General features: G+C 41.9%; 1 protein-coding gene across 1 annotated transcript; it reads right to left on the minus strand.

Moving 5' to 3' along the window:
• Nucleotides 1–9,759: 9,759 nt before the first annotated feature.
• On the minus strand, nt 9,760–26,575 carry CARNS1 (carnosine synthase 1). Its single transcript, XM_069727905.1, has 10 exons — nt 26,306–26,575; nt 25,119–25,134; nt 24,585–24,846; nt 21,201–21,290; nt 20,651–21,108; nt 20,360–20,564; nt 19,623–19,708; nt 19,165–19,396; nt 12,568–12,851; nt 9,760–11,866 (listed from the first exon to the last, which is right to left on the minus strand). The coding sequence occupies exons 2-10, from the start codon at nt 25,119–25,121 to the stop codon at nt 10,475–10,477; spliced, it is 3,012 nt and encodes a 1,003-aa protein (XP_069584006.1). The 5' UTR covers nt 25,122–25,134; nt 26,306–26,575; the 3' UTR covers nt 9,760–10,474.
• Nucleotides 26,576–27,215: the final 640 nt, after the last annotated feature.

Below are 27,215 nucleotides of genomic sequence, written 5' to 3' on the forward strand. Positions count from 1 at the left end.
AAAAGCCATCCCAGCCCTCCACCGGCATGAAAAAGTCTGCATTGTCATAGCACCCAGGCAATCAAACAGTAGAAAGGTGCACCTGACAAGAGACGCATGGACCAGTAGGCATGTCCACAAAAAGTTATGTGTCCATTACGGCGCACTGGGTTAATGTGTTGGATGCATGGTCCACAGGGGACAGCCTACAAAGTCTGTCTGCAGTCCCTAATTCAAATTGTCCTCCACTGACCAGACCACTGCTGCCCGTGTGCCCCTGGAACCAATTTTAAAGTGCCTACAGCGATATTTTATTATGTTAGGCCTTCGAAGCCTGTCTGCGGTCCCTCCTTCCACTAGGCGTCCACTGACCTGTCTACTGCTGCCTGTGTTCCCCTGTAACCTTTTTTAAACTGCATTGAGCCACATTTTTGTTTTAAGGCCTACTACCTGTGTCTGTCTACGCCACTCAATACAGCTGTCCTCCTTTGAAAAAAGCTGAGCGTCAATAGTCTTGTTTTCAGCCTCTAGGAATTTGAAAACTGCATTGGGGCTACTACTTCGGTAGAGCCTACTAACGGTGTCTGCCGCTCCAAGGTGTTCCCCAGGTCTCCTCGCCATTGCTTCGGTCTTCCGACTCTCGTTTAGTAGTTGTTGAAAACTACACTGCATTAGGCCTACAAATTGGGTATGGGGTGTAGAGACGGTGTGTTCCACTCCAAGGTGTTCCCCAGGTTTCCTCTCCATTGCTTCGGTCTTCCGACTCTCGTTTAGTAGTTGTTGAAAACTACACTGCATTAGGCCTACAAATTGGGTATGGGGTGTAGAGACGGTGTGTTCCACTCCAAGGTGTTCCCCAGGTTTCCTCTCCATTGCTTCGGTCTTCCGACTCTCGTTTAGTAGTTGTTGAAAACTACACTGCATTAGGCCTACAAATTGGGTATGGGGTGTAGAGACGGTGTGTTCCACTCCAAGGTGTTCCCCAGGTTTCCTCTCCATTGCTTCGGTCTTCCGACTCTCGTTTAGTAGTTGTTGAAAACTACACTGCATTAGGCCTACAAATTGGGTATGGGGTGTAGAGACGGTGTGTTCCACTCCAAGGTGTTCCCCAGGTTTCCTCTCCATTGCTTCGGTCTTCCGACTCTCGTTTAGTAGTTGTTGAAAACTACACTGCATTAGGCCTACAAATTGGGTATGGGGTGTAGAGACAGTGTGTTCCACTCCAAGGTGTTCCCCAGGTTTCCTCTCCATTGCTTCGGTCTTCCGACTCTCGTTTAGTAGTTGTTGAAAACTACACTGCATTAGGCCTACAAATTGGGTATAGAGGGCGAAAAGACGGTGTGTTCCACTCCAAGGTGTTCCCCAGGTTTCCTCTCCATTGCTTCGGTCTTCCGACTCTCGTTTAGTAGTTGTTGAAAACTACACTGCATTAGGCCTACAAATTGGGTATGGGGTGTAGAGACGGTGTGTTCCACTCCAAGGTGTTCCCCAGGTTTCCTCTCCATTGCTTCGGTCTTCCGACTCTCGTTTAGTAGTTGTTGAAAACTACACTGCATTAGGCCTACAAATTGGGTATGGGGTGTAGAGACGGTGTGTTCCACTCCAAGGTGTTCCCCAGGTTTCCTCTCCATTGCTTCGGTCTTCCGACTCTCGTTTAGTAGTTGTTGAAAACTACACTGCATTAGGCCTACAAATTGGGTATGGGGTGTAGAGACGGTGTGTTCCACTCCAAGGTGTTCCCCAGGTTTCCTCTCCATTGCTTCGGTCTTCCGACTCTCGTTTAGTAGTTGTTGAAAACAGCACTGCATTAGGCCTACTAGTTGGGTTGGGGCCTTCTATCTGTGTCTGCCGCTCCTTGCTGTTCTCCTCCAGTGAACAAAGCTGTGCCGCCGGTTTACTACTGTTGCCAATTTTGAACTGCATTTAGAATACTTACTGATTTGGGCCTACTCTCTGTGTCAGCCTCTCATTCCAGTTGTCCTCCACTGAACAAAGCAATGCCCCCTGGTTAGTCCTGTTACCAATTTTGAACTGCATTTAGCCCACTTTATTCTTTGGGCCCATATCTGTTTCCCCCTCATCCTGCCCATTGCCCAGCCAGTGATAGATGAGTCTGCTGGTATATTGACCCATAACGCAACATTCCCCGTGCACGCTACACTGCAAGATTGTGACCCTGCTGAAAGTCAGGTCCCCCTTCCCGCATACCATACCACATTACACGGGGACAAAGAGGAAGGTGCAGATGAAGGTGCAGGTTCCTTCATCAGGTGGGGGGAGGAATACTCGTTGGCGACGTCACTGGCACAGGGCCTCTCATAGTACGCAAAAGTGTTGCTGCCGGTGGGAGGCGCCCCCGCCGTGCAAACACACCGCTATACTTTGAGGGGCCCTGTGCCAGTGCCAATGCCAACGAGTGGGCCCCCCCTGCTTGCTCAGGATCACAGCACTTGCAAAGTTGAAATACTTACCTCTCCCTGCTCCACTGCCGTGACGTGGTCCAGATGTCCTGGGCCCACTAATTGCTTGAACCAGCCCTACCCCCCACAACTTTAGCCAAATGACCCCCAATTTCAAATGCCTTACAATTATTATAAGCTAAATTACGATTGACAAGCTTCAGTAGCAAGAATGGATGTTTTTGCCAATACAATGGGCTCTGTACATGTTTTCCTGGCCTCTACTCACTGCCGACTATGCTCCCCCATTGACTTGCATTGGGTTTCGTGTTTCGGTCGATCCCCGACTTTTCGCGATAATCGGCCGATTCCACTCGACTCGACTTTTGAGATAGTCGGGTTTCACGAAACCCGGCTCGACTCTAAAAATGTCAAGGTCGCTCAACTCCTAAGTGTGCTACCGCTGCATTACAAGGTCACTGGTGTCCTTAGACAGCTCTTTGGTCTTGGCCATGGTGGAGAGGTATGCTTGAGTGTGTGGACAGGTGTCTTTTATACTGGTAACGAGATAAAAACAGGTGCAATTAATACAGGTAATGAACACAGAGTAGGAGGGATTCTTAAAGAGAGCCAGAATTCTTGCTGCTTGTTAAGTGATCAAATACTTATTTAATACAATAAAATACAAATTAATTATGTAAAAATCATACAACGTTTTTTCTGTTTTTTTATTTTTAGATTCTGTCTCTCACGGTTGAAGTGTACCTATAATAACAATTACAGACCTCTCCATCCTTTGTAGGTGGGAAAACTTGCAAAATTGGCAGTGTATCAAATACTTATTTTCCAAACTGTAAGTATATACCCCAGGAGTAAATGTTTTTCAGCTCTTGCACTTAGCGCATAGCCTTCACCAGTCTAGGAGTTCCTAACATTTTTTCCTGTGAAATCCATTTTATCTTTGGTTTTGTATGTTTTATTTTTAGTCTGTGAAAGTGGAGTAATATTCTGACAACATTGTTCCCAGCAGTGACCTGGAAGTCAGAGATTTATCCAGGCATCTTCCGTATGCTGTAACCATTCCACTTGAGTGCTGTTTTTATCCATTTCAGTGATTTTCTTGACCCCAAGCCCTCCTGTTAGGGTCTTTAGGAAAAATGCTCGAGCTTCCCATTGACTTTCATTATACTCGTTACTTGAGTCGAGCCCGTCCAAGCTTCCAACCTACTCGATTCGAGCATTTTAGTGCTTGATCATCACTAGTAGCCAAACAAAAGTTTGTTTTCTTTACACCACTTATTATGGGGTACATACAGCAGATTGAATATGCAAATTGCCTCTTCAGAGAGGAAGAGGACTTGAACTCTATAGCGCCACCTGTTGAAAGCAGCAATCCAACAAGTCTTTATCGTTTTAACTGCTCCATACAGGTGGCGATATAGAGTTCAAGACCTCTCTTCTCTGAAGAGGCAATTTGCATATTACATTTCCCAGAGGAGCATTGCACGGCAAATAAGCCTCTTTTTACTTGGCATGCCAGAGCCGGTATGTTACTCTCCACAAGAAGAAATGTTACAACAGATTGAATAACTTATAGTAATCTTTTTTTGGGAGGAAGGGGAATAAAAAAAATGCAATTTCACATCATAGTTCATTGGGATTTATTTTTATAGCATTTACCAAGCTGCACGCACAACATGTTAACTTTGCATTCTAAGAATCAATACTACATCAATATAGTTTTTTAACATATATAAAATTAACTATATAAAAATATATTTTCAAAACTTTTGCATAAGTTGACGTTACATTATTACTAATTTGGAGTTAATACAATTTTCTGTTTTTAAGAAATGGGCTGAATAAAATTCTGTCATTACTAAGATACCAATTTTAAGGTATGTGAACACGACGTCTTTAAGACACTGAGGTTTTCTTAGGCAAAGCTGCTTAAGTGCTGGTCTTTTATCAGAAGCTGCATCAATGGCGGTTTTGCCGTCACTTTTCTATCATTTCAGCTATGACAAGTGTGAGCCGCCCAAAGAATAAGCATACCTAATACATGATGAATACCTACATAATAAACTACCTCTTTAAATTGTTTCACAATGTCCAACCCCTGAAGTGGTTAAAAGAAGCATCAAAAGTCTGAATGACAACGTCTTTTTTACTTTGCTGTATACCATGTTCATTCATTGCGGTACTTTTTCCAGATGGAATAAGCGTGAGAAAAGACGACGTGTGAACATACCCTTGCATTGATTTTATGTATTACTGCTTTTGCATTATAAAAATTTTTTCTTTCAAAACAATTAGCATTTTTTTTTATTTCATTTCATATAATTGTGTTATAAGACGCATTAAACTCCATTTTACTAATGATGGGTGCTTCATAAAAGTTTGTCTTTTTGCAGGACTAGTTTTTCTTGGTACCATGTTAGGGTACAATTGGGGCATCAATTTTGTTTTGTTTTTTTCACAGCCTTCACCATGAAGGAATAATAACTTTTTTTACCCAAACATTCAAATTTTGGGGCCACATCATTGGACTTATCTATGTTGCCCTTTATTTCTTTCATAGTACATGCACTGCAGTACTCCCGTGTTGCACAGACAAGCGGCCCATTAGGTCACGTAGCAGATGGCAGTGGCACAGCTCCTGATCTTGGTCCATCTCTGCACCGTAATGGCACAGGGCAGTGTGGGAAGCAATTTCAGTGCATTGTGAGAAAAGGGCTAATGGGAGCAAGCCGTTGCCATTGCCAAGGAGGACATTCTGAAGACACTAATAATGTGGGACACTGAAATAGGGTTAGTCTGGTGACACTTTAAAAGCAAAAGTAAGAAAAATGGCAGGTGTTTGTGACATAATGGCATCAATTTATTGAATTAATATTCAGTACTTTTAGTAGCAGCCATCTCTTTGATTCCATTTCTTCAGGGTTGTCAGTCGAATTAATTATAATACCTTAAAAATTTGGAAACATGGAGATACTAATTACCGTACATGGAGCGATGGCTCACTCGGCACTGGTTCCCTGTGGTTAAAACCATTACAATGTCATAAAAACTACAAGGTTACTTAAATAAGTGCATGGGTATGAAACTGCAAGACATTTTGGAATTTTTGGATGACCAATAAATAGAAATAAATACAACTTTGTTATGCATTAAAGGGAACCTGTCAGCAGGATTGTGCTCAGTGACTGACCAATCTACAGACACTGTCTGTATCCTGCTGACAGGTTCCTTTTAAAAGGGTTTTCTCAACATCGTCATTCAAATTTATTGTAAAAATAACCAATTTTGCAATTTACTTGTTATGAAAAATCCATTAGTCTCAAGAAAGGAGAGATTTTTAATTTTATTGTTTACTGCTCATTGCCTGCAGTCTATGAGCAGTGGATGGCGCAACCATGCTGCTGGTCTGCACTATCAGTCCATCAGAAGCCCACACCCCTCTGTCAAACAAGAAGTCAAGAGGCTGGGGATTGGTGCGCTCCTGAAAATTAATGTTCAGCAAAACCATATTAAAAGGGATTGATTCAGGAACAAAGTACATTTTAACCAATAGATTTTGGAATAAAAAATAAGTTCCTCAATTGGATGTGTTCCTGATAATCTTATAAATGTGCCCCTATACTGTTATTTGCTGTGCCCTACCATGTAGAGCTGCTCTAGTTGATGGGCGACATATACAACAGCTTCCTGCTCAGGGAAGGATGCATAACTAAATTATGATAAGTGAGTATACAGATACAAGAGTGAGTGAGTGTTTTTGATGCTTCTCCAGCTTTGGAGCTCATCAAAAATCAAGTCAGTGATGTAGGAAAATGTAAAGTGGTGCGGAATATGTTGGAGCTATAAAAATAAAAATTATTATTATTAGGAGCTCCAGCAGCTGCTGAATTTATACAGTGGCATGTAAAAGTTTGGGCACTCCTGGTCAAAATTACTGTTCTTGTGGACAGTTAAGCAGTGTGAAGATGACTTTACTTTGTATTCAAGGCAAGCAAAAAAAGAAAAAAAATATATATATATACTGCTCAAAAAATAAAGGAAACGCTTAAACAACAGAATATAACTCCAAGTACATCAAACTTCTGTGAAATCAAACTGTCCACTTAGGAAGCAACACTCTTTGACAATCAATTTCACATGCGGTTGTGCAAATGGAATAGACAACAGGTGAGGACCACAGACCACATCTCAGTACCAATGCTTTCTGGCTGATGTTTTAGTCATTTTTGAATGCTGGTTGTGCTTTCACACTCGTGGTAGCATGAGCAAAACTCTACAACCCACACAAGTGGCTTGGGTAGTGCAGCTCATCCAGGATGGCACATCATTGCGAGCTGTGGCAAGGTTTGCTGTATCTGTCAGTGTCCAGAGGCTGGAGGCACTACCAGGAGACAGGCCAGTACACCAGGAGACATGGATGGGGTCGTAGGAGGGCAACAACCCAGCAGCAGGATCACTACCTCAGCCTTTGTGCAAGGATGAAGAGGAGCACTGCCAGAGTTCTGCAAAATGACCTCCAGCAGGCCACAAATGTACATGTGTCTGCACAAACGGTTAGAAACCGACTCCATGAGAATGGTCTGTGTGCCTGACGTCCACAAATGGGGGTTGTGCTCACAGCCCAACACCGTGCAGGATGATTGGCATTTTCCACATAACACCAGGATTGGCAAATTCGCCACTGGCGCCCTGTGCTCTTCACAGATGAAAGCAGGTTTACACTGAGCACATGTGACCAACATGACAGAGTCTGGAGATGCCATGGAGAGTAATCTGCTGCCTGCAACATTCTTCAGCATGACCAGTTTGGCAGTGGGTCAGTAATGGTGTGGGGTGGCATTTCTTTGGAGGGTCGCACAGCCCTCCATGTGCTCATCTAGGTAGCCTGACTGCTATTAGGTACCGAGATGAGATCCTCAGACCCCATGTGAGACCATATGCTGGTGCGGTTGGCCCTGGGTTCCTCCTAATGCAGGACAATGGCAGACCTCATGTGGCTGGAGTTTGTCAGCATTTCCTGCAAGATGAAGGCATTAAAGCTATGGGCTGGCCCGCCCGTTCCCCAGACCTGAATCTGATTGAACACATCTGGGACATCATGTCTCGCACCATCCACCAAGTCACGTTGCACCACAGACTGTCCAGGAGTTGGCGGATGCTTTAGTTCAGGTCTGAGAGGAGATCCCTCAGGAGACCATCTGTCGCCTCATCAGGAGCATGCCCAGGCATTGTAGGGAGGTCATACAGGCACATAGAGGAAACACACAACTGAACATCATTTCCTTGTGTTGAGGCATTTCCACTGAAGTTGGATCACCCTGTAATTTGATTTTCCGCTTTGATTTTGAGTATCATTCCAAATCCAGACCTCCATGGGATATTAATTTTTATTTACATTGATCATTTTTATGTTTTATTGTTCTCAACACATTCCATTATGTAATGAATAAAGATGTGCAACCAAAGTATTTCATTCAGTGATATCTAGGATGTGGTATTTTAGTGTTCCCTTTATTTTTTTGAGCAGTGTATATACAGTATATAGTCATTTTTTAAATTTTAAAAATTACAAAAAGGAAAATGCGCTGATGCAAAAGTTTGGGCTTCCTTCATTGTTAGTACCTAATAGCAGTGCTATCACATAATATCACAGCTTTTAAAAGCTTTTGGAGCCATCGAACAGTCTTTTGATCCTTGTTTGAGAAATTTTCATTAATTCTTCGCTGGAAAATTCTTCCTTTTCTAAGATTCCTGGGTTGTCTTGCATTCATTGCAATTTTGAGGTCTAGCCACAGATTTTCTATGATGTTCAGATCAGGGGACAGTGGGGCCATTGTAAAACCTTCAGCTTGTGCCTTTTGAGGTTGTCTATTGTGGATTTTACCGTGTGTTTAGGATCATTATCTATTTAGAAAAGCCATCCTCTTTTAAACTTCAGGTTTTTTTACAGATGGTGTTATGTTTGCATCAAGAATTTGTTGAAATTTCATTGAATCCATTCTTCCCTCTACCTGTGAAATGTTCCCTGTGCCCTTGGCTGCAACACAACCCCAAAGCATGATTGTTGCATCCACATGCTTCATGGCTGTCAAGATGTGTTTTTTCTGAAATTCCATCCTCTTTTTTTCTGCCCACGTGTCTTTGATCATTGTGACCAAAGAGTTTGATTTTTATCTCATGGGTGCACAGGACCTGTTTCCAAAATACAAATCTCCAAGGGTGACCAAACATTTGCATCCGTCCTTTTCCGTTTTTTGAATTTTTTTTTTTTTGCATAAAATACAAAGTAAATGTGTCATCTTTAACTTTAGGCCTTTTAGAGATAATTCCATCTTTAACTTGTTTAACTTTTAACATTACCAGTAATTTTGACCAGGGGTGCCCAAATTTTTATATGTCACTGACTTGATTTATGATGGGGTCACAGGACTGGTGACTCAGAAGAAACACTCAGTCCTGTGACAAAACAGACAGGAAAATGTGGTACCCAGGCAGAGAAATTTGTCACCTAAGAAAGCTTCAACTTTGTGCCCGCTCTGTTTTGTCTGTATACTAACTTATCATAACTGACTTCCAAATGGACAGGAGATGTGGTATGTTCTAACCATGATCTGCTCTCTGCAGCTCTACATGGTCGGATTTAGCCATTACACAGTACACAGTAGGGGCCCATTTATAAGATTATCTCGGCACAGGAACATTTTTTTAATATATCCAATGGTGGAACTTATTATCATTATTCCAAGATCTGTTAATTAAAATGTGCTTTGTTCGTAAAGCAACTCCTTTAAGTAGTCTGGAAAATGTTGCTCCTCTCACCCAATGCCCCTTTATGAGCTAGATATCTGATAAGTAGGAAAAGTTACATAATTATGATGACATAATAATACATTTCTTAATTTCCTCTGACCAGTGTAGTCATAAGCATAAAGCAATCTTGTATCCATATTTTATTGTTTGTAATATATACTGTACATTTGTAGATTCATAGTTTGATTTTTTTAACAGAATTTGTCATTAAAGTTTTCAAGAAAAAAATCTATGGATGACCTATCCTTAAGGTAAAACATCAATGTAAGTTCAGTGGAGGTCCAACTCCAGACACTACAGCCGATATGCAGTACAAAGATTTCCCAGAATGCCACATTTCATGGCTCACTCAAATGTGGGGCTGTGCCTGGTGCTACAATTCAACCTCAGTTTGTTGATTAGTAGTATTCTCAATGTTCAGAGCTAAAGGTAGGTCATTAATGTTTTCTGGAAAATGCCTTTATTTAGGTCAATTCCTTAATAAAGAAAAAAATCTAAAACTTTCAACAACTTACAGTGCGTGACCTCATCTTAATAAGCTTGTCCAAGATCACCTTGATCATATTTATTTAAAATATATCTAAAACATGACAATTACATTTACTACAAGTAAGATAATACCCAGAAAAGTAACCACCAACTAGACTAGTGGAAATGTATTTCAAGTTACCCACAAAAATACTTCAAAAATTTGACTTCATATCCTTTAAAATAGTAATACGTAGTAAATATCTGTTGGATGGATGTTCTACCTCTGAGATCTCCATTTTTTTTGGAGAAAGAGGGTCTCCGTAACCTTGTTTGCAAATAGAAAACATTCACCTACAGTACTGACTTCAGTGGAGAGGTGGCTTTCTCCACTGAAGTTGTTGGAAGTTATAAAATGAATTGAATGATGTTTGCACTACTCTTTCCATAACCTCCCACCTCATTGGATTCAATACATGGGCAACAAGCACTGGCACACAAGAGTCAAGGACCTCCCCTTCTCCTGCTAAGTGGGTATTCAATTGGTAAACCTAAACCTATCAAGTATTAATGTACATAAATAAATTAGTCAGAACTACCCCTATTACCATGCCGAATGTCAAGGATGCTGTACATATAGGTACAAACTTTAAAACAATGGGTACAAATATGTTAAGTGAAAGAAAGATGATCCCGCTTACTATTTTCTATTTATTTTCTTAAAATCTCCATTATATTTGTTCCCACCAGTCTTGCACTCTTCCACTTTGAAAACCTAACTTGCAGTAACATATTACTTAATGGAACTCTCCAGTCAAATATTGTAATGGATATCTTTGGGAATCTAAGCCAAGCACATAGCACACCCCAAGAAGCCTTTCCCTAGCCTCCTTTTGGCTCTCACCCTGACAGGCCACATTGCCATAAGGTTCCTGGTCTAGCAATTGCACTGGACTGCCCTCCAAACGGTTGAATCTTATGTAGCCAGCATTGTGTAGCTCAGACAGTTTCTGTGGATTTGCTGTGCTACCTAAAGCCTCCTCATGAAAATCTCCATTGCACATAACCCCAACTAGAACTGCATGCTCCTGGGCACCCTTCTCAGGCAATCCAGGCTCCAGCCCGCATGACAGTGCTAGAGCAACAAGCACTAGGTCGGTGCCATAGATGTGACGTATCCAATCACGCAGATAAAATCCACCCATCCGGGGGTTAATCTCCAGCAACCTTGGACCAGAGTCAGTCATCTTGAGTTCTACATTGAAAACCCCAGGGTAAAGTCCTAAAGCTCTACAACTGCGTGAAGCAGCCTGAACCAATTGACAGCGACGCTCTCGACTAAGGCGGGATGGAAGTGCTGCGGCAGTTTCAGTAAAACCAGGGAGTAAAGTTGGCCCATTGTCTGATACATAAGCTGCCAAAAGGCGGCCGTTGAATCCCAAGACCAAATCCACATCATGCTCAGAGCCTGTGATGTATTCTGCAAGCAGTAGAGGAGGTGTCTGAACTGTTTTCTTTACTGGTTCAACAATGCTGGCACCGCTTACTCCATTTGATAGCCCCACTTCAGGGACAACTGACTGACAATTACAATTAGCTCCAATTTTGGGCTTATAATCTTTTTCATTACGACTGATCCCACCTGCATCTATGGCAAGTGGAGTCTTTCCATTACTTTTACATTCTTCTGGGTCTACCCCGATCTTTTTTACTAACCTCCTACACTCCTCTGCATCCTGGACTAACCGCACACCAACAGCTCCTGCTCCAGATTCTGGCTTTAAAACTAATGGGTATGAGAGAATTGATTCTGCTGCCTCTACCCCGCCTGTTCCAGGACCTAGGGGAAAACAGGGTACAGCAAATGCCCCAGCATATGGAAAAGGTGGAGATGGCGCTGTCATGTTGAAGAGACACAACTGTGTTTGAGTCTTGCGCTTGGCAAGCCTCACAGCATTAGGAGGTGGACCAGGAAGACCTAGCTTATGACACAGGATAGCAGCAAGAATAGTACACTCATCCCAAAATGCCATACAACCAGAAAGATGTAGACCTTTTTCCCTAACTATAGATACAATGTTCTGTGCATGTTCCTCATCATCACAAGAGCAATCTTCATAATCATAATGGATGAAGGAGGTGACAAGTGATGAGGCAAAATGTCCTGGGTTTGACTCCACCAAATAGATCTGTAAAATAAGAAGTTAATGTCAAGTACTGTATGTAATATTTGAATATATTCATGAACTGTTCATGTGAAATAAAATTTGTAACTGGCAGCCACATTATGACAGGTTATATGTAGCCTTGGGCTCTTCTCTGTGACATAGACAAGCTCTCATTCACCAAAGCAATAATTCAGGCTGCTTCACTAGCCTTTTATCTACAATTATCTTGCAATTTTCACAGTGGCCACTAGAGATGTAGTAGACTGATACTTCCTGTCTTTTCAGAAACAGTTTTCAGCAGACTCCTTATCATCAGAGGCAGTGTTATAATGACAGGTTATACATCTATACACAGTTGATAACACAGGATCCACCAATCACAACAGGCAATGCCACAGCTACACTGCTCCCCCTCCCTTCACAATGACCTTTGCACATGCTATTTAGATACTTCAAAACAAAAGATAGGGTAAGGGGTCTGACCATTGTGACACTGTAAATGGGTTATTTCTTGGAACAACTGGAAGTTAGAGTCTAGTCTTAAAAAGCTGAAGCGCCTACGTGAAAATTGCCAATATTTAAAAAAAAGACATTTAACTCAAAATCCTGATTTAAACAAAGGGTCATTGTCTTATAAAAGCTTCTCTTTGAGTCTAGGTGCTATACAATATTCAGTCTATCAGGCTAAAGCAAATTCCCAGGTTTACGACACTATATGTTACCTTAATCCCATAATTTTGAGCAGCATGCCAGATGAATTTTTTGCTTATGCCACCAGCGCCAATCACCAAAACCTCCTTTCCTTCCATCACATACGTCATAGAACGTCTAAGCATTGTTTCAATAAGAGGTCCGGATGCAGATTCGACAGTTGTAGATTTCCCAGTTTCCAGGCTTCCAAGAACACATTCATGGATTCCACAGCTCTCCAGACAGAGGTCAGTGGTTACACCAAGAATGACTGGTGATATCATGTAGTCAACACACGAAAGCAGCATATCAACACCTTGAAATATCAGAGGGGAAAAAAAGAGAAAACTAATGTGTAAAGTTTGTCTTTTTGTCTCGCCTTCAAAGTTACTAAAGATACTAAGGTTGAAGAACAGTCAACATTAGAAGAAACCTTTGTCAGTCAGTGCATATATAAAATTTGGATTACCAGTACCAGACAAAGCAAATTTGGACACAATTGAATTTTCTTATGATCTAAAGGACACTTTATTTTTAAATAAGGCAATTCATATACTCCTAACAAGTAGCTCCAATGGAAACAATTCTGTTAAATTGAGTGGAAGTTAGAGATTACCAAAAGATGGGGATTTTATTTGTTTCTCTCAGTAATAGTGCCATTTTTGTCTACAGGCTGTGTGCAGTATTGCAGCTCAGGTCCTTACATGTGGATGGGCCCTAGGTGCAACACCAGACACATCCTATGGACCAGAGTGGAGCTGTTTCTGGAAGAATCTTTCTTCTCGCTTAAGTACCATAAGGGGGAGCAACATGAGCATATAAAGGAAGGAGGGTACTAAGGCTTGAGGAAAAATTGCAGTTATGTTGTGGTTTTTTACAGAAACTGAGAAAAAATGAGAACAAACTGCTTTGAGTAATGATACCGGGCATAAATGAGTGCAGTATGAAGGTAGGTATGGTTATTTCATTGGTGCTCAGTGGTAAGGATGGTAGTCGCAATATGTAGTAATAGAAAAAACCACGATACTCAGAGATGTGAAGGAGAAATTGAATTGAAGGTTTTCTGACGCGTTAGTAGACTCAGCAGTGTAAGCAATGTGGCCAGCATTTCAGTCAAAGATAGACATTGCTCATAAGGGATTATCAAGCTATAACTTCATGAGCGCACAAGCTTCCCGGCCCCTGGCTTCCTGCTTTGCCAATGGCAGTAGTCACCTGAATATTGACAGTTCTGACCAGCGGCATGGTTGCACCACTAGTCCATACTGTGCCGTCTCCCAGGTTGCTAGTAGAGGCAATTTTATCTCTTCAACGTGGGAGAAACGAAGGGGTACCACAGCTGCCTGGATCTAGCAAACAGATCCTCCTTGGGCACATAACACTGGGCAAGAAGTTGGTTCCACTGCCATGAATTCAGTACATAAATAAAGAGCTGTGTGGCCCATCACAGTGTGTAAAACAGTCTTCATGCCGTATACGCTCTATGTGTAATAGTGGTAACTGCTGCTCTCTGTGGCACATTATGTGAGTATATACTCTGAAGTAAATATAACTGCTCAATATATCTTTAGACAATGTAATGGACCATATAAATCTTATCTATGCCATCAGGATGAGATCAATGTATTGCCCGATGTTATGTACACCATAGGGACCTGTGCTGATCCTCACCCTACCTTTTTTCCCTATTTCTCTCGCCTTTCTATTACTTCATGACCCTTTTCTGTTTTTCTATATTTCTATTTTATTATTGTTCTTGGATTTATTAGACACAATATATTCTGAGATTGATAATTATCCCCTGACATCAAACCTACTTTAATACAGAATGCAAGGGTTTGTCTGCCCACTGACTCTAACATCACGTCCTCCCTCCATCTGAAACAGAATCTCTCAAAAACTGAACTTTTTGTGTTTCCTCACTCTACTAACCTAACTTTACCTGATATTGAAATTACCTTGGGTGGTTCAACCACAACTCCCAAGCAGCAAGCTTGCTGTCTTGGGTCATATTTGACACAGAACTTTCCTTTATTCCCTATATCCAATCACACCCTCGCTCACCCTCACATGCACCATAAAAACATCTCCAGAATCCTATCTTTTCTCATCTTTGAACCTGATAAAACTTATACTGTCTCTCTTATTCATTCTCATCTGGGCAACTGGAACTTTCTTGAGATCCGTCTCCCTCTAACCAAGCTTTCTTCTCTCAAATCAGTCCTGAATGCGGCAACCAGAGTCATATGTTTATCCAGCCACTTCAACGATGCCTCCACCTTATGCCAGTCATTACACTGGTTGCCCATTCGCTACAGAATACAATATAAACTTATCTCTTACCCACAAAGCCCTCCACAGTTCTACACCACCCTATATCTCCTCCCTCATCTCTGTCTCTCCGTTCTGAAACTGATCTAAGACTAACATCCTCCATAATCTGAACTTCGCTACGGAGTCTCCAAGACTTCTCTCATGCTACCCCAGTTTTCTGTAATTGACTACCACCATGCATTTTTCTTTGCACACCCCACCTTTACGAAGTCATACAGTTTTGAAGCCATCAGTTTGAAAAACATTTATCTTAATCTCTTAACTGGTTTCAAAACTGTGATGTGAGGAGTACAAAGAAAAATACATGCTGCCTACAGTGAAACATGGTGGTGGCAGTGTTTATATTTGAGGCTGCATGAGTGCTGCTGGTGTTGGAATGCTACATTTCATTGATATCATGAATTCACAGATGTACTGCTCTATATTGAATGGGAAGATGCTACCATCACTCCGTGCCTTTGATAGAACTGCACTTTTCCAATATGATAATGAGCCAAAACACAACTAAGATCACTGATGCATTTCTAAAGAACTGGATGAAAGTAATTCAGTGGTCAAGTATGTCTCCTGATCTGAACACAACAGAACACCTCTGGGGAATTCTGAATAAATAAGTTGAGCATCACTCTCCATTCAGCATCCATACTCTAAGGGTACATGCCGACGGACAGGAATAGCAGCGTTTTGGAAGAAACTCACCTGCGCTGCATCCTAAACACTGTGTTATACAATACAAGCACAGTGGATGGGATGTATTGAAATCGCATTACCACTGTGCCTCCATTTGATGCTGCGTAAACTCACCTGTGCTGCAAGTTTACGAGTCGCAGCATGTCAATTTCTGTTGCCGAGACGCTAGTCTTGGCAACAGAAATTTCCACAATAGAAATGTATTGGTTGTGGTAAATCAATTTATTCCATGAACTGGAAATAAAGGATTTATGAATACCCAGTGAGGGCTGCTTTTGACTTTTTTTCTGGATGCATTATTATTATTATTATTATTTATTGTTATAGCGCCATTTATTCCATGGCGCTTTACATGTGAGGAGGGGTATACATAATGAAAACAAGTACAATAATCTTAAACAATACAAGTCATAACTGGTACAGGAGGAATGAGGACCCTGCCCGCGAGGGCTCACAATCTACAAGGGATGGGTGAGAATACAGTAGGTGAGGGTAGAGATGGTCATGCAGCGGTTTGGTCGATCGGTGGTAGCTGCAGGTTGTAGGCTTGTCTGAAGAGGTGGGTCTTCAGGTTCTTTTTGAAGGTTTTGATGGTAGGCGAGAGTCTGATGTGTTGTGGTAGAGGGTTCCAGAGTAGGGGTGATACGCGAGAGAAATCTTGTATACGATTGTGGGAAGTGGAGATAAGAGGGGAGTAGAGTAGGAGATCTTGTGAGGATCGGAGGTTGCGGGTAGGTAAGTACCGGGAGACGAGGTCACAGATGTATGGAGGAGACAGGTTGTGGATGGCTTTGTACGTCATGGTTAGGGTTTTGTAGTGGAGTCTCTGGGCAATGGGGAGCCAGTGAAGGGATTGACAGAGGGGAGAGGCCGGGGAATAGCGGGGGGACAAGTGGATTAGTCGGGCAGCAGAGTTTAGAATAGATTGGAGGGGTGCGAGAGTGTTAGCGGGGAGGCCACAGAGCAGGAGGTTGCAGTAGTCAAGGCGAGAGATGATGAGGGCATGGACTAGGGTTTTTGCAGATTCATGGTTGAGGAATGAACGGATTCGTGAAATATTTTTGAGTTGCAGTCGGCAGGAAGTGGAAAGGGCTTGGATATGTGGTTTGAAGGAGAGATCAGCGTCAAGGATTACCCCGAGGCAGCGAGCTTGTGGGACTGGGGAGAGTGGGCAGCCATTTACTGTAATTGATAGGTTCGTTGGGGGGGTCGCGTGAGATGGGGGAAAGATGATGAATTCTGTTTTGTCCATGTTAAGTTTCAAAAATCTAGCGGAGAAGAAGGATGAAATAGTGGACAGACATTGAGGGATTCTGGTTAGAAGGGAGGTGATATCTGGTCCAGAGATGTAGATCTGTGTGTCGTCAGCATAGAGGTGATACTGAAAGCCATGAAATTCTATGAGCTGTCCCAGGCCAAAGGTGTAAATGGAGAAGAGCAAGGGCCCAAGGACTGAACCTTGTGGGACTCCGACAGATAGAGGGCAAGGTGAGGAGGTGGTGTGTGAGTGGGAGACGCTGAATGTCCGGTCTGTTAGGTATGATGAGATCCAGGATAGGGCCAAGTGCATGATCTGTATTAGTTTTTTAGGTGTGTATTAGTCTGGTTATGGGTCTGTATTACTGGGTTCTGAGTTGGGGTCTGTGTTAAGACACCATAGAATTTTGATGAAAGTTGAACAAACCATCGACTTTTGTCAGCTCGGCCAACCATTTGATGGGTATGCGGGCTCAGACTTTCCCCCAAGAGATGATGGTAGAGGTGAGAAGGATCAGGCACTTAAAATTTCTACTGCTTCCCCATTTAAAACACATAAATGCTCATGTGTATGGGAGGAGTCTGTAGAGATATTGATCTGACAATTATTTCATGTTTATGGCCAGCTTTAGTTAGGGGTTCTAATTTTGAATGTGTATTCAGAGTGTTCTGTGCTAGAGTTTAGCTTAGCTTTGATACTCTGGTCGTTGGAATGTACGTAACAGTTTATAGAGTCTGTATTCTTTTAAGGGTTTTGGCCTGCGGTTCCTATTTATTCGTGTTTCTGCATTTATTCTGAGGTTTGGTGTAGTACAGTGGCTCAGTGGTTAGCACTGCAGCCTTGCAGCGCTGGAATCCTGAGTTCAAATCCCACCAAGGACAACATCTGCAAGGAGTTTATATGTTCTCCCTGTGTTTGTGTTGGTTTCCTCCCACAATCCAAAGACATACTGATAGGGAATATAGATTGTGAGCCCCATCGGGGACAGCGATGATAATGTGTGCAAACTGTAAAGCGCTGCGGAATATGTTAGCACTATATAAAAATAAAGATTATTGTTATAGGGTCTAAATTTATGTACTTTGCTGTGTATTGTCTAGCTTAATCTAGGTGTCTGGTCTGGGATCTGAGTTTAATTAACGTAGGGTGTCTGGTTTGTGGTGTGAATTAATTTGGGGATCTTGACTGAGGTCGGAATTTATTTGTGCTTCTACAGAGGCTGTGGATGGCTGCAGAAGCAGTGGGTCAAAAGGGAGCAAAATTTGCAATGGTCTTGAGAATTTTCCAGGGCGGTCTGGGCCAGATGGAGAACGTAAGGAAAGACAATATCTCCAATCAGATAATTAATTCACTACTGGAGGTGCTTTGTCATTTAGGAAAGTAGCTAAGGCTGAAGCAACTGTTGCTTCAGCTGTTTTCTTAAAATGACACAGCACCCTATGTCTGTGTAAGAACGCAGTTAGTGCAGCAGTCATCCAACCTGTCACATGTATATGAGAACCTTCCTCCTGCATTCTTCCAGTGACCCCTCTTATCTAGCTCAAATATCTGTGCAGTATTCTTGGTTACAACATATACTGTACATAGCAGCAGCTTTGCTGAGTATTGCAGTGTGGTCACATTCGCTTCAATGGAACAACACTATGATACCTGGCACTGCCACTACTATGAAGACACCAGGGAGGTAAACAGAGCAGAGACCTTCAAAACAGCTGGTCAGAGCAGTTGATCGGAGTCGATCCCCCATTAATCGGAGATTAATTGCCTATCCTAAGAACAAGCCCTCAATATTTTGCAATTGGAATAACCCTTTAGCTCTTATAATGTATCTGTCAGCAGGTTTTTTGCTATGTTATCTGAGAAAAGTATGAGTTATGGTTAAAACACAAATTTAAACAATGTGTTACATGTCAGGCTGTGTGCTGTTGTTTACTTATATTGAAGGTTTTATCACCTAGTGATTAACATGGCATGGACTACAGCAGCACATGCATGCTAGACCGACTCCGCCCCTCTTCTGATAAACAGCTCACTGTCTATAGACAATGTACTTATCGAGCCTGGTGTAGGTGGGGTTAGCTTTCTCAGCTCAGCTGCATTCTATATCTAAGAACTCTGATTGTGTCAGAACTGCTGCACCCAGTAAATAAAATGATACAACATTGGATTCAGGGTCTCTTTGTCTACATCATGGTGCTCTCAGATGAGGTAGCAAAAACCTGCTGATAGATTCCCTTTAAAGGTGATCTCAAGCACATTAGCAAAGCTAAATATGTTAAAGAGCAAACCTAGTTGCATTTCTCTAACTGTTAGGTTAGTATATAGTTAAAGTAACTGATGTCCATACCGATCACATCAGTTTGCACCTTGTTCCCTCCCTTTTCTTTGGGGCTCATTTTTATTTCTTCCTCCATTATTGCCTTCATGGTGTTTTCTGAGACTTCCTTGATTTGCTCCCATATATTTCTTTTCTGAGCATCATCCAACACTCCCCATAACTCTAGAGTAGTATCCAAGGACTGAGGAAGTGTAAATCGATGGCAGAGAGGCTTTTCTGCCCGTCCGACCATACACACCACCTGCAAAAGAGTCACCACAAATCTTATGAACTACATAAAATAAAAAACAAAAGTAACAAAAAATTATGAACAATCACTGGTGAATATACATAATATGTTCATAAAACATCTGGGACAATGTTTCTTATTAAAAAAAATCTAAAGAACTCTTCTCTTCAGGGGCTCAGGATAGGGGTTTGATGATTGGGGGTACAAGCCCCTGGAGATTGGGGGGCAGCCCCGTTACCTTGCTTAGAATTGGTTGGTCTCCGCGAGATCGGCAGACAACGGCACAGAGACGGATCGTCAGCTCTGGGGGGCGCACGGAGCAGCCTGGGGGGTGGGGCAGAGACAGTAATACAGGAAGAGAGAGTGGGAGAAGGAGGAAGGCAGTAGTCGAGAAAAGTGGAGAATGAAAGAAGCATAGATGGAAGAAAGAGCAAGAAATAGAGAGAAGAAGAAAGAAAGAGAGAGAAAGAACTGACCCTCCTTCAATACAGATACAATAAAATCTGACAGTTTGGTATATCTGAGATTGGAAAAGAGAACTCTCATCTCAGAATTCTATAAGGCTGTTGTCCAGTGCTGGAAAAAATCTAAACTGAAAAAAATATATATTGCAAAATCTTCTCCAGCACAGGAGTCAGTTGTATTTATTGAGTAAGGGCCCAGTGTAATATAGAAGAGGAGGAAGGAAAGTTTGACAGGGTATGCAATAAGAGAGGAACATGTTTAATAAAGAACATGAAAAAAATACGGACTGAATATGAAGCAAGAAATTGAGGGACGATGAGAAATTTATGTATCGATGAGAGATTGCACGAAAAAATAGAAGATAGCAAAAAGTGTGTGGACAGAAAAAAAAAGACAAATGGTAAGGAAGAGACAGAAGGAAGGTGGTGTGGGGAGAGGATTCTACAGAGTATCACTCTCTCCTAGCCCCTCCCATGCAGAGTTTTTTCCCCTCAAAATCCCCTTGCTTACGTGATATACAGGCAGGAGGTGGTGAAGGCTTGATCCTACGTGGGGGGACAGTCATCACAAAGCCTTCAAGCAAGACTGCTTGTCCTTGTGAGAGATCAGAAAAAAGCCCCACAACCACATCTGACACTTGTAGAGTGTCTTGAGATGAGTAGAAACTCGTGTTTGGAGAACGTCCTGGATAAGGCCAAAAGGTCTTCAAAACAACCTAAAGGGAAATAAAGGAACAAACAGAAAACAAGCTATACATGAAAGCAAAAAGTATTATAAATCAAAAGGAATTTTTTTTAATACCTTCTGATGGCCCTTCATCCTCAGTGAAGTAAGATATGTAGAGATCTCTTGTCGAATTGTTTCTTCTTGTCCTTCTTTGTGATAGAGCTCCACCACCTTTGTTGTTTTGGCCTTCGGAGCATATTTTCCCCAAGACCCTAGCTGGTAGGAATTGCTTAGAAGCAGGGCAGGAGAAAGAGGCAGTTCCTTAGAGTCCAGCAGGATTCGCACACCCAGGGTATTAGCGAGGAGATTGGAGAGTTGCGGAGATCCTCCCATTGGACATTCCAACTGTTCCCCCATCAGGATTTGAAGTCCTCCCAACCAGGAGAGGTAAGTGATACGTCGTGGTGGAGAAAAAGTGTCCAGGTAAGTGCGACCCCCGAAATCAAAAGTCACAGCTTGTTTGATGAAAAGAGAAGCTGAAGAAGGTGAAGCTGAGCAGAACCATGAGGTGGAGAGACAAAGTAGTATTTTTCCTAAACAAAAAGTAAAATGTACTCTTAAGACATGTTTCTACTTTTTACTTGTTTGGTACTCCCATGTCATAGTTGCTCCTGTTGGGCCTTACCAGGACATTGTCTTGAACCCTCCAATAGAATAGACATAGCAAAGCTGGGAGTCCCAAGGACACATATTGTAGTGGTATCCATGGTATGACCTGACAAATCACATAAATATTTTATTATTTTCTCAAATTTTAATTTCTCCGCATTCAGGTATCTTCAGTAGAATTATCTAAAAAATGTTGTTACTTAGCATAGGCAATCAATATGTGATATAATGAGGGTTCAGTGGTGCTCACTTGAGCGCCACAGACTCTTCATTGCAGTACCAACACAGCGACCTTTACTGTATGTGTATGTGGCTGCGGCCACTATTGCCACTCAGCCTGTCCCTGCTCAGCTATATGGATGTGTGACGCAGCTTGGAATGTGGGACCACTGACATTCCCTTGTTCTGATGCTTCTGGGGGTTCTACACCTAGATCTGTCTTCTGATCACACATTGATAGCTTGGTCTGTGATTAGCAAAAAATATAGCTGAATATTGCGAAGAGTCAACTTGATCTATGCCATGTATTGAGTTTATAAAAATGGCTTTCTAAACTCAGGATAAATTTGTACAATCAATGTATATGACTAGAAATTGCGGAATCATGACATTGTGCAATGTGCCTGTCAGAATTCCTCTATTTCCAACACAAGTGGACAGTCACATAACCACAAAGCAATTTGCTTTGCAACATTGAGAGAATTGATGAGAACTTCTATTAGGCATGTGACCACAAGTATGCCATTTCCATTCTTTGTTCACGTGACCTCTATCTAACACAGGAAATAGAAAGGAATCCTGACAGTGTATACATTGCAAGCTATCATAATTCGACAATTCTCACTAGAAATGGAGGGGAATCTTGACAGTGTGTACCTTGCAAACTGTCACCATTCAGCAATCTGCAATCACATAGAGGTTTGGTCACTCTTTTGTGTTACTAGAAATCTCCTTTATATTGTGACAGCAGGGTCAAAAATAGTATATTTGCTTTTTACTGGTCATCAACATGGAAAAGTAATCAGGCTCCTTGCATCTTCTCGACCAACCACTTGCATCAGTGACCCCATTCCGTCACATCTCCTCCAGTCCCTTTCCCCAGCTGTCACCTCTCACCAAACAAAAATATTCAACCTTTCTCTCACTTCCGGTATTTTTCCCTCCTCATTTAAGCATGCCATCATACATCCATTACTTAAAAAACCATCCCTCGATCAAAACTGTGCCGCTAATTATAGACCTGTGTCTAATCTTCCCTTCATCTCTAAACTCCTCGAACGCCTGGTCCACTCCCGTCTTACCCGCTACCTCTCAGATAACTCTCTTCTCGACCCTCTTCAATCTGGTTTCCGCTCTTTACACTCTACTGAAACTGCCCTCACTAAAGTCTCTAATGACCTACTAACAGCTAAATCTAATGGTCACTACTCCATGCTAATTCTCTTGGATCTCTCCGCAGCATTCGACACTGTGGATCATCAGCTCCTCCTCACTATGCTCCGCTCCATCGGCCTCAAGGACACCGTTCTCTCCTGGTTCTCCTCCTATCTCTCTGACCGCTCCTTCACTGTATCTTTTGCTGGTTCCTCCTCCTCTCACCTTCCCCTTACTGTTGGGGTTCCTCAAGGATCAGTCCTAGGCCCCTCCTCTTCTCTTTGTATACTGCCCCTATTGGACAAGCAATCAGTAGATTTGGTTTCCAGTACCATCTCTATGCTGACGACACCCAATTATACACTTCTTCTCCTGATATCACACCGACCTTTTTAGAAAACACCAGTGATTGTCTTACCGCTGTCTCTAACATCATGTCCTCCCTCTATCTGAAACTGAACCTGTCTAAAACTGATCTCCTTGTGTTCTCTCCCTCTACTAACCTACCTTTGCCTGACATTGCCATCTCCGTGTTCGGTTCCACCATTACTCCAAAGCAACATGCCCGCTGCCTTGGGGTCATACTTGATTCCGAGCTTTCATTCACCCCCCACATCCGATCACTGGCTCGCTCTTCTTATCTGCATCTCAAAAACATTTCTAGAATTCGCCCTTTTCTTACTTTCGACTCTGCAAAAACTCTTACTGTTTTACTTATTCATTCTCGTCTGGACTGTTGTAACTCTCTACTAATCGGCCTCCTTACCAAACTCTCTCTGCTCCAATCTGTCCTGAATGCTGCAGCCAGGATCATATTCCTCACCAACCGTTACACCGATGCCTCTACCTTGTGCCAGTCATTACACTGGTTACCCATCCACTCAAGAATTCAGGACAACAAAGCACTCCATGGCTCCGCACCACCATGCATCTCCTCCCTGGTCTCAATCTACCACCCTACCCGTGCTCTCCGCTCTGCTAATGACCTCAGGTTAGCATCCCCAATAATCAGAGCCTCCCACTCCCGTCTCTAAGACTTTACACGTGCTGCACCGATTCTTTGGAATGCACTACCTAGGTTAATACGATTAATCCCCAATCCCCACAGTTTTAAGCGTGCCCTAAAAACTCATTTGTTCAGATTGGCCTACTGCCTCAACGCATTAACCTAAATATCCCTGTGTGGCCCATTTAAAAAAAAAAAAAAAAAAAACATAATCAGGTTCCTCGCATCATGTTCTCATACACTTTATGCAGTTAATAGCCCTCTGTGTCTGTACTGCTACATACTTAGGCAGTTAACTGGTTCAGGCAGCTTTACATGAACACCCGATCCTTACACTATGGCTGATCCGACTAACTAAAGCAATTGTTACCATCCTCCTCTCGTGTCTCCCCTCTTCCTCATAGATTGTAAGCTTGCGAGCAGGGCCCTCACTCCTCTTGGTATCTGTTTTGAACTGTGTTTTTTGTTATGCTGTAATGTCTATTGTCTGTACAAGTCCCCTCTAGAATTTGTAAAGCGCTGCGGAATATGTTGGCGCTGTATAAATAAAATTATTATTATTATTATTATTATTATTAATTATTATTAAAAGTAAGGTTTTAGGAGAGCTAATACAGCAAGTGACTGAGCTTAACACACAGTCGACAGTGACCTCTAGTGACACACTTTCTGTTATTCAGTACACATCAATACATAACCTCATTGTCATTTACACGGCTGAGGTTTTAAAAGTCCAGTTCAAACAATGTACTAATGTTGTATAATCCTGCAGACATAGTTTCCTTTAGTAGCAGACGATTGTTTAGTGCTTGCCGACCGTTTTAATGCTATAATTCTATTTTATCAATTCAGTGCTAAATGAAATGTAAAAAAAAAAAAGACAGGACAACTGAACTGGGATTTTCTTGACAGTATATCAATGTTGATGCACAATAAAGTCAAATGGACAAGAGAAAGTATGTGGCCCTAATCACAGATAAATCATTACATAGGCTGCAGAATATTATTGGCTTTTCTTACCTGTACGTGGTTGCTTGCTCCTGTCTTCTGTCTCAGGGAGCCCTGCATTGATCAGAACCCTTTGCAGATCCTCATAGCTGTCTATTACATTTTCTTGTTGTTGCATTTCATTGTCCCCGTTATTCTTTCCTTGTGATGTTTCTGTAGAAGGCCTCATTTCCCAAGGAGGGCCATCTGGGGCAACCCCGGGTACCCATATCTCCTTCAATTCTCCATCTTTGGAGTACATAGGATGATCCAAAATGAGCTGATCAAGAGACAGCTGCAGAACCCGGTTGAGCCACCAAAAAAGTGGATGAAGGATAAAATGAGACAGCATGGGCAAGGGAAAAATCACAACACAAATATACAAAGCAGGTCACTTGTTAGATCTTCTTGAGAAGCACTTATGTGTAGTAAGAGGACATAGTAACACTAATAGCTCATCAGCTTAAGACAGGGAAGACAGGCACTCAACACAAAGTGACACGAGTGACAAGGAGCAGGGCAAAATAAGGCAAGCATGAAGTGATGAAGCTGTTAGGTTCTACTCACCATTGTAATTCTTCTCCTGAAACCCCAAGAAATATTACATATTAATGGAAATGGACAAAAAAATATTGAATTTCAACCACTAAAAGCACAGTACATATAATTAATTTATCTGCCCAATTACTAGAACCCAGAGTGGAACTGGTTGCTACTGGAGTCCATGTTTTTCAGGGGCCTTCAAGGAAATAGGGGATCAAGGTAATTGTCAATTTTGGCAACCCCTAAAACCAGGGCTTGATTATACTTAATTGTCATCACAATAAGCCAAAATCAACATTTCACCCAAGTGGGCTATAGTTACTTAGTGCTAGACAACGTGTCAGATAATAGTGCTGAATTGTACAAATTACACAACTAAATGATATATTTTTTCTGTATTTTGATCTCATGATTTTAAGGGTCAGAAAACATTTACAATTTTCTTCGCCAACATTACAGCAGCAAATACAAGTGAATTTGATTTACATCGAACACCCACGGAGACCTAATCTGAAGATGGATCTAGCATAGCTGTTATGAACGGAAGCCATGACACTAATGTGAACAGATTTTTAGTTGTACAACTGTTACATAACCTACAGACAGTCATTCGAAGAGAATGTAGAAACTGAATGTGGATAACTCAATATCAATGTCTCAGACAATATTTCAGCGCATTATGTTTTCAGAGACAGACGCTAAACAGGATACTGTCATTAATGTTTGGCATTCTCCAAGTCCAATGAAATATCTACCACTATGGAGCAAAACCTGTAGATGTTTAACAATCTACAATGATATGGGAAGAATAAATCACAGAAACATTAGGGGAAAATGTAAGCAACATTCCAGTATATGAATACATTAGGAGAGCACATAATCCATACCTTATAGTTATACTTTGCTGCATCACAACAAATTTTTACTATAGCTTCTCTATTATAAAAGGGTCCTACTTAACTAGTTCTTTCATAATTTAATGACCCTGATTGCATCATTAAACATCCCACTCAATGTACATAATGATACACAATGTCCCTGCTACACAGTAAAGCTATAACATTCATCACTAAGAATCTCACTGGGTTATAAAGGGACTAAAACTATGAGAACTGTTAAAAAAAAATCCAGAAAAACAATTCATGTCCCCACTCTATAAGTATACGAAAATTCCTCAGTAGGTTCGTCTGTGCAGAAATCTACATTCTCACCTCTAAGTGTCCTCACAGGAATAATGACAGGTATAGAGAGACCTCACGAGATAGACAGGCACAAAGAGAGCTCCAAGGGATTAGGACGTCTCTTTAAATCCTGCTCCCCCGCCTGCTCCCTCCCTGTTAGGCTTTACGTGAGCTGCTCCCAGCTGTCACTCAGCCAGGGCCATATCATAAGGTTAACTGCACAGCAGTACCCGTCAATCATACTGATGTGATATAGAGAACTTATTCCATTACACCCAGTGCTATACCTTGCTCTGCTCTGCTATTCCTGTACAAAACACACAAACCCAGCTGTTAATGGACAGAACAGGCCACCATTCATGTCCGCATTCTGGCATTGCTGCCTTTCATTGCCCTCCCCAGCTTTCACCCAACTGCACTTTAATAATGGCATCAACAAATCCTGGAGGCATTTTGTTATCTCCATTAGTAATTACAATTAAAAAAAAATCTAAATAAAATGTGGATTTGATAAAGTACAAGGAAATTCCTTTATTCATTCTTACATTTGTCTTGATAAACAAAGTTCTCCATTTACGCATACCGCTCCTTGGTATAATACAAGCGTCCCGTACCATGCTACTCCTGGCATGATCTCATAGGGTTCTTGCAGTCTTGTGACTTACGCAGCCAACATCTTTTCATTTGTGTACTGAACAGACACAAAGCACTGAGACTTCTTTTCTTTTCGCTTCTTTGTCGATGTCACCCATCAAAGTCCCAGCCATTATATGCAAAAAAGAGAATTTACCCCTTTTCAGGTCAAAACATGATATAAAGGAAGTTTTGTATTCTGTGGCCCTTCCGTTAAGACCCTTTCATGCTTGTGTTTCTTAAGGTCCTATGTGCTGCGTTTACACATTTTCCCCTGGTACCGAACCTGGTTGTGGTTCAGTAAACA

Source organism: Ranitomeya imitator, chromosome 1 (assembly GCF_032444005.1).
Source record: "Ranitomeya imitator isolate aRanImi1 chromosome 1, aRanImi1.pri, whole genome shotgun sequence".
Taxonomy (NCBI): Eukaryota; Metazoa; Chordata; class Amphibia; order Anura; family Dendrobatidae; genus Ranitomeya; species Ranitomeya imitator.

Excerpts from the sequence above, each read along its gene's own strand:
- CARNS1 (XM_069727905.1), bottom strand. Across the intron at positions 21,291-24,584 it reads GAGCAAGCAACCACGTACAG|GTCATACCATGGATACCACT; the intron begins GTAAGAAAAGCC and ends GTGATTTGTCAG. Across the intron at positions 21,109-21,200 it reads GGGTTCAAGACAATGTCCTG|GAAAAATACTACTTTGTCTC; the intron begins GTAAGGCCCAAC and ends CTTTTTGTTTAG.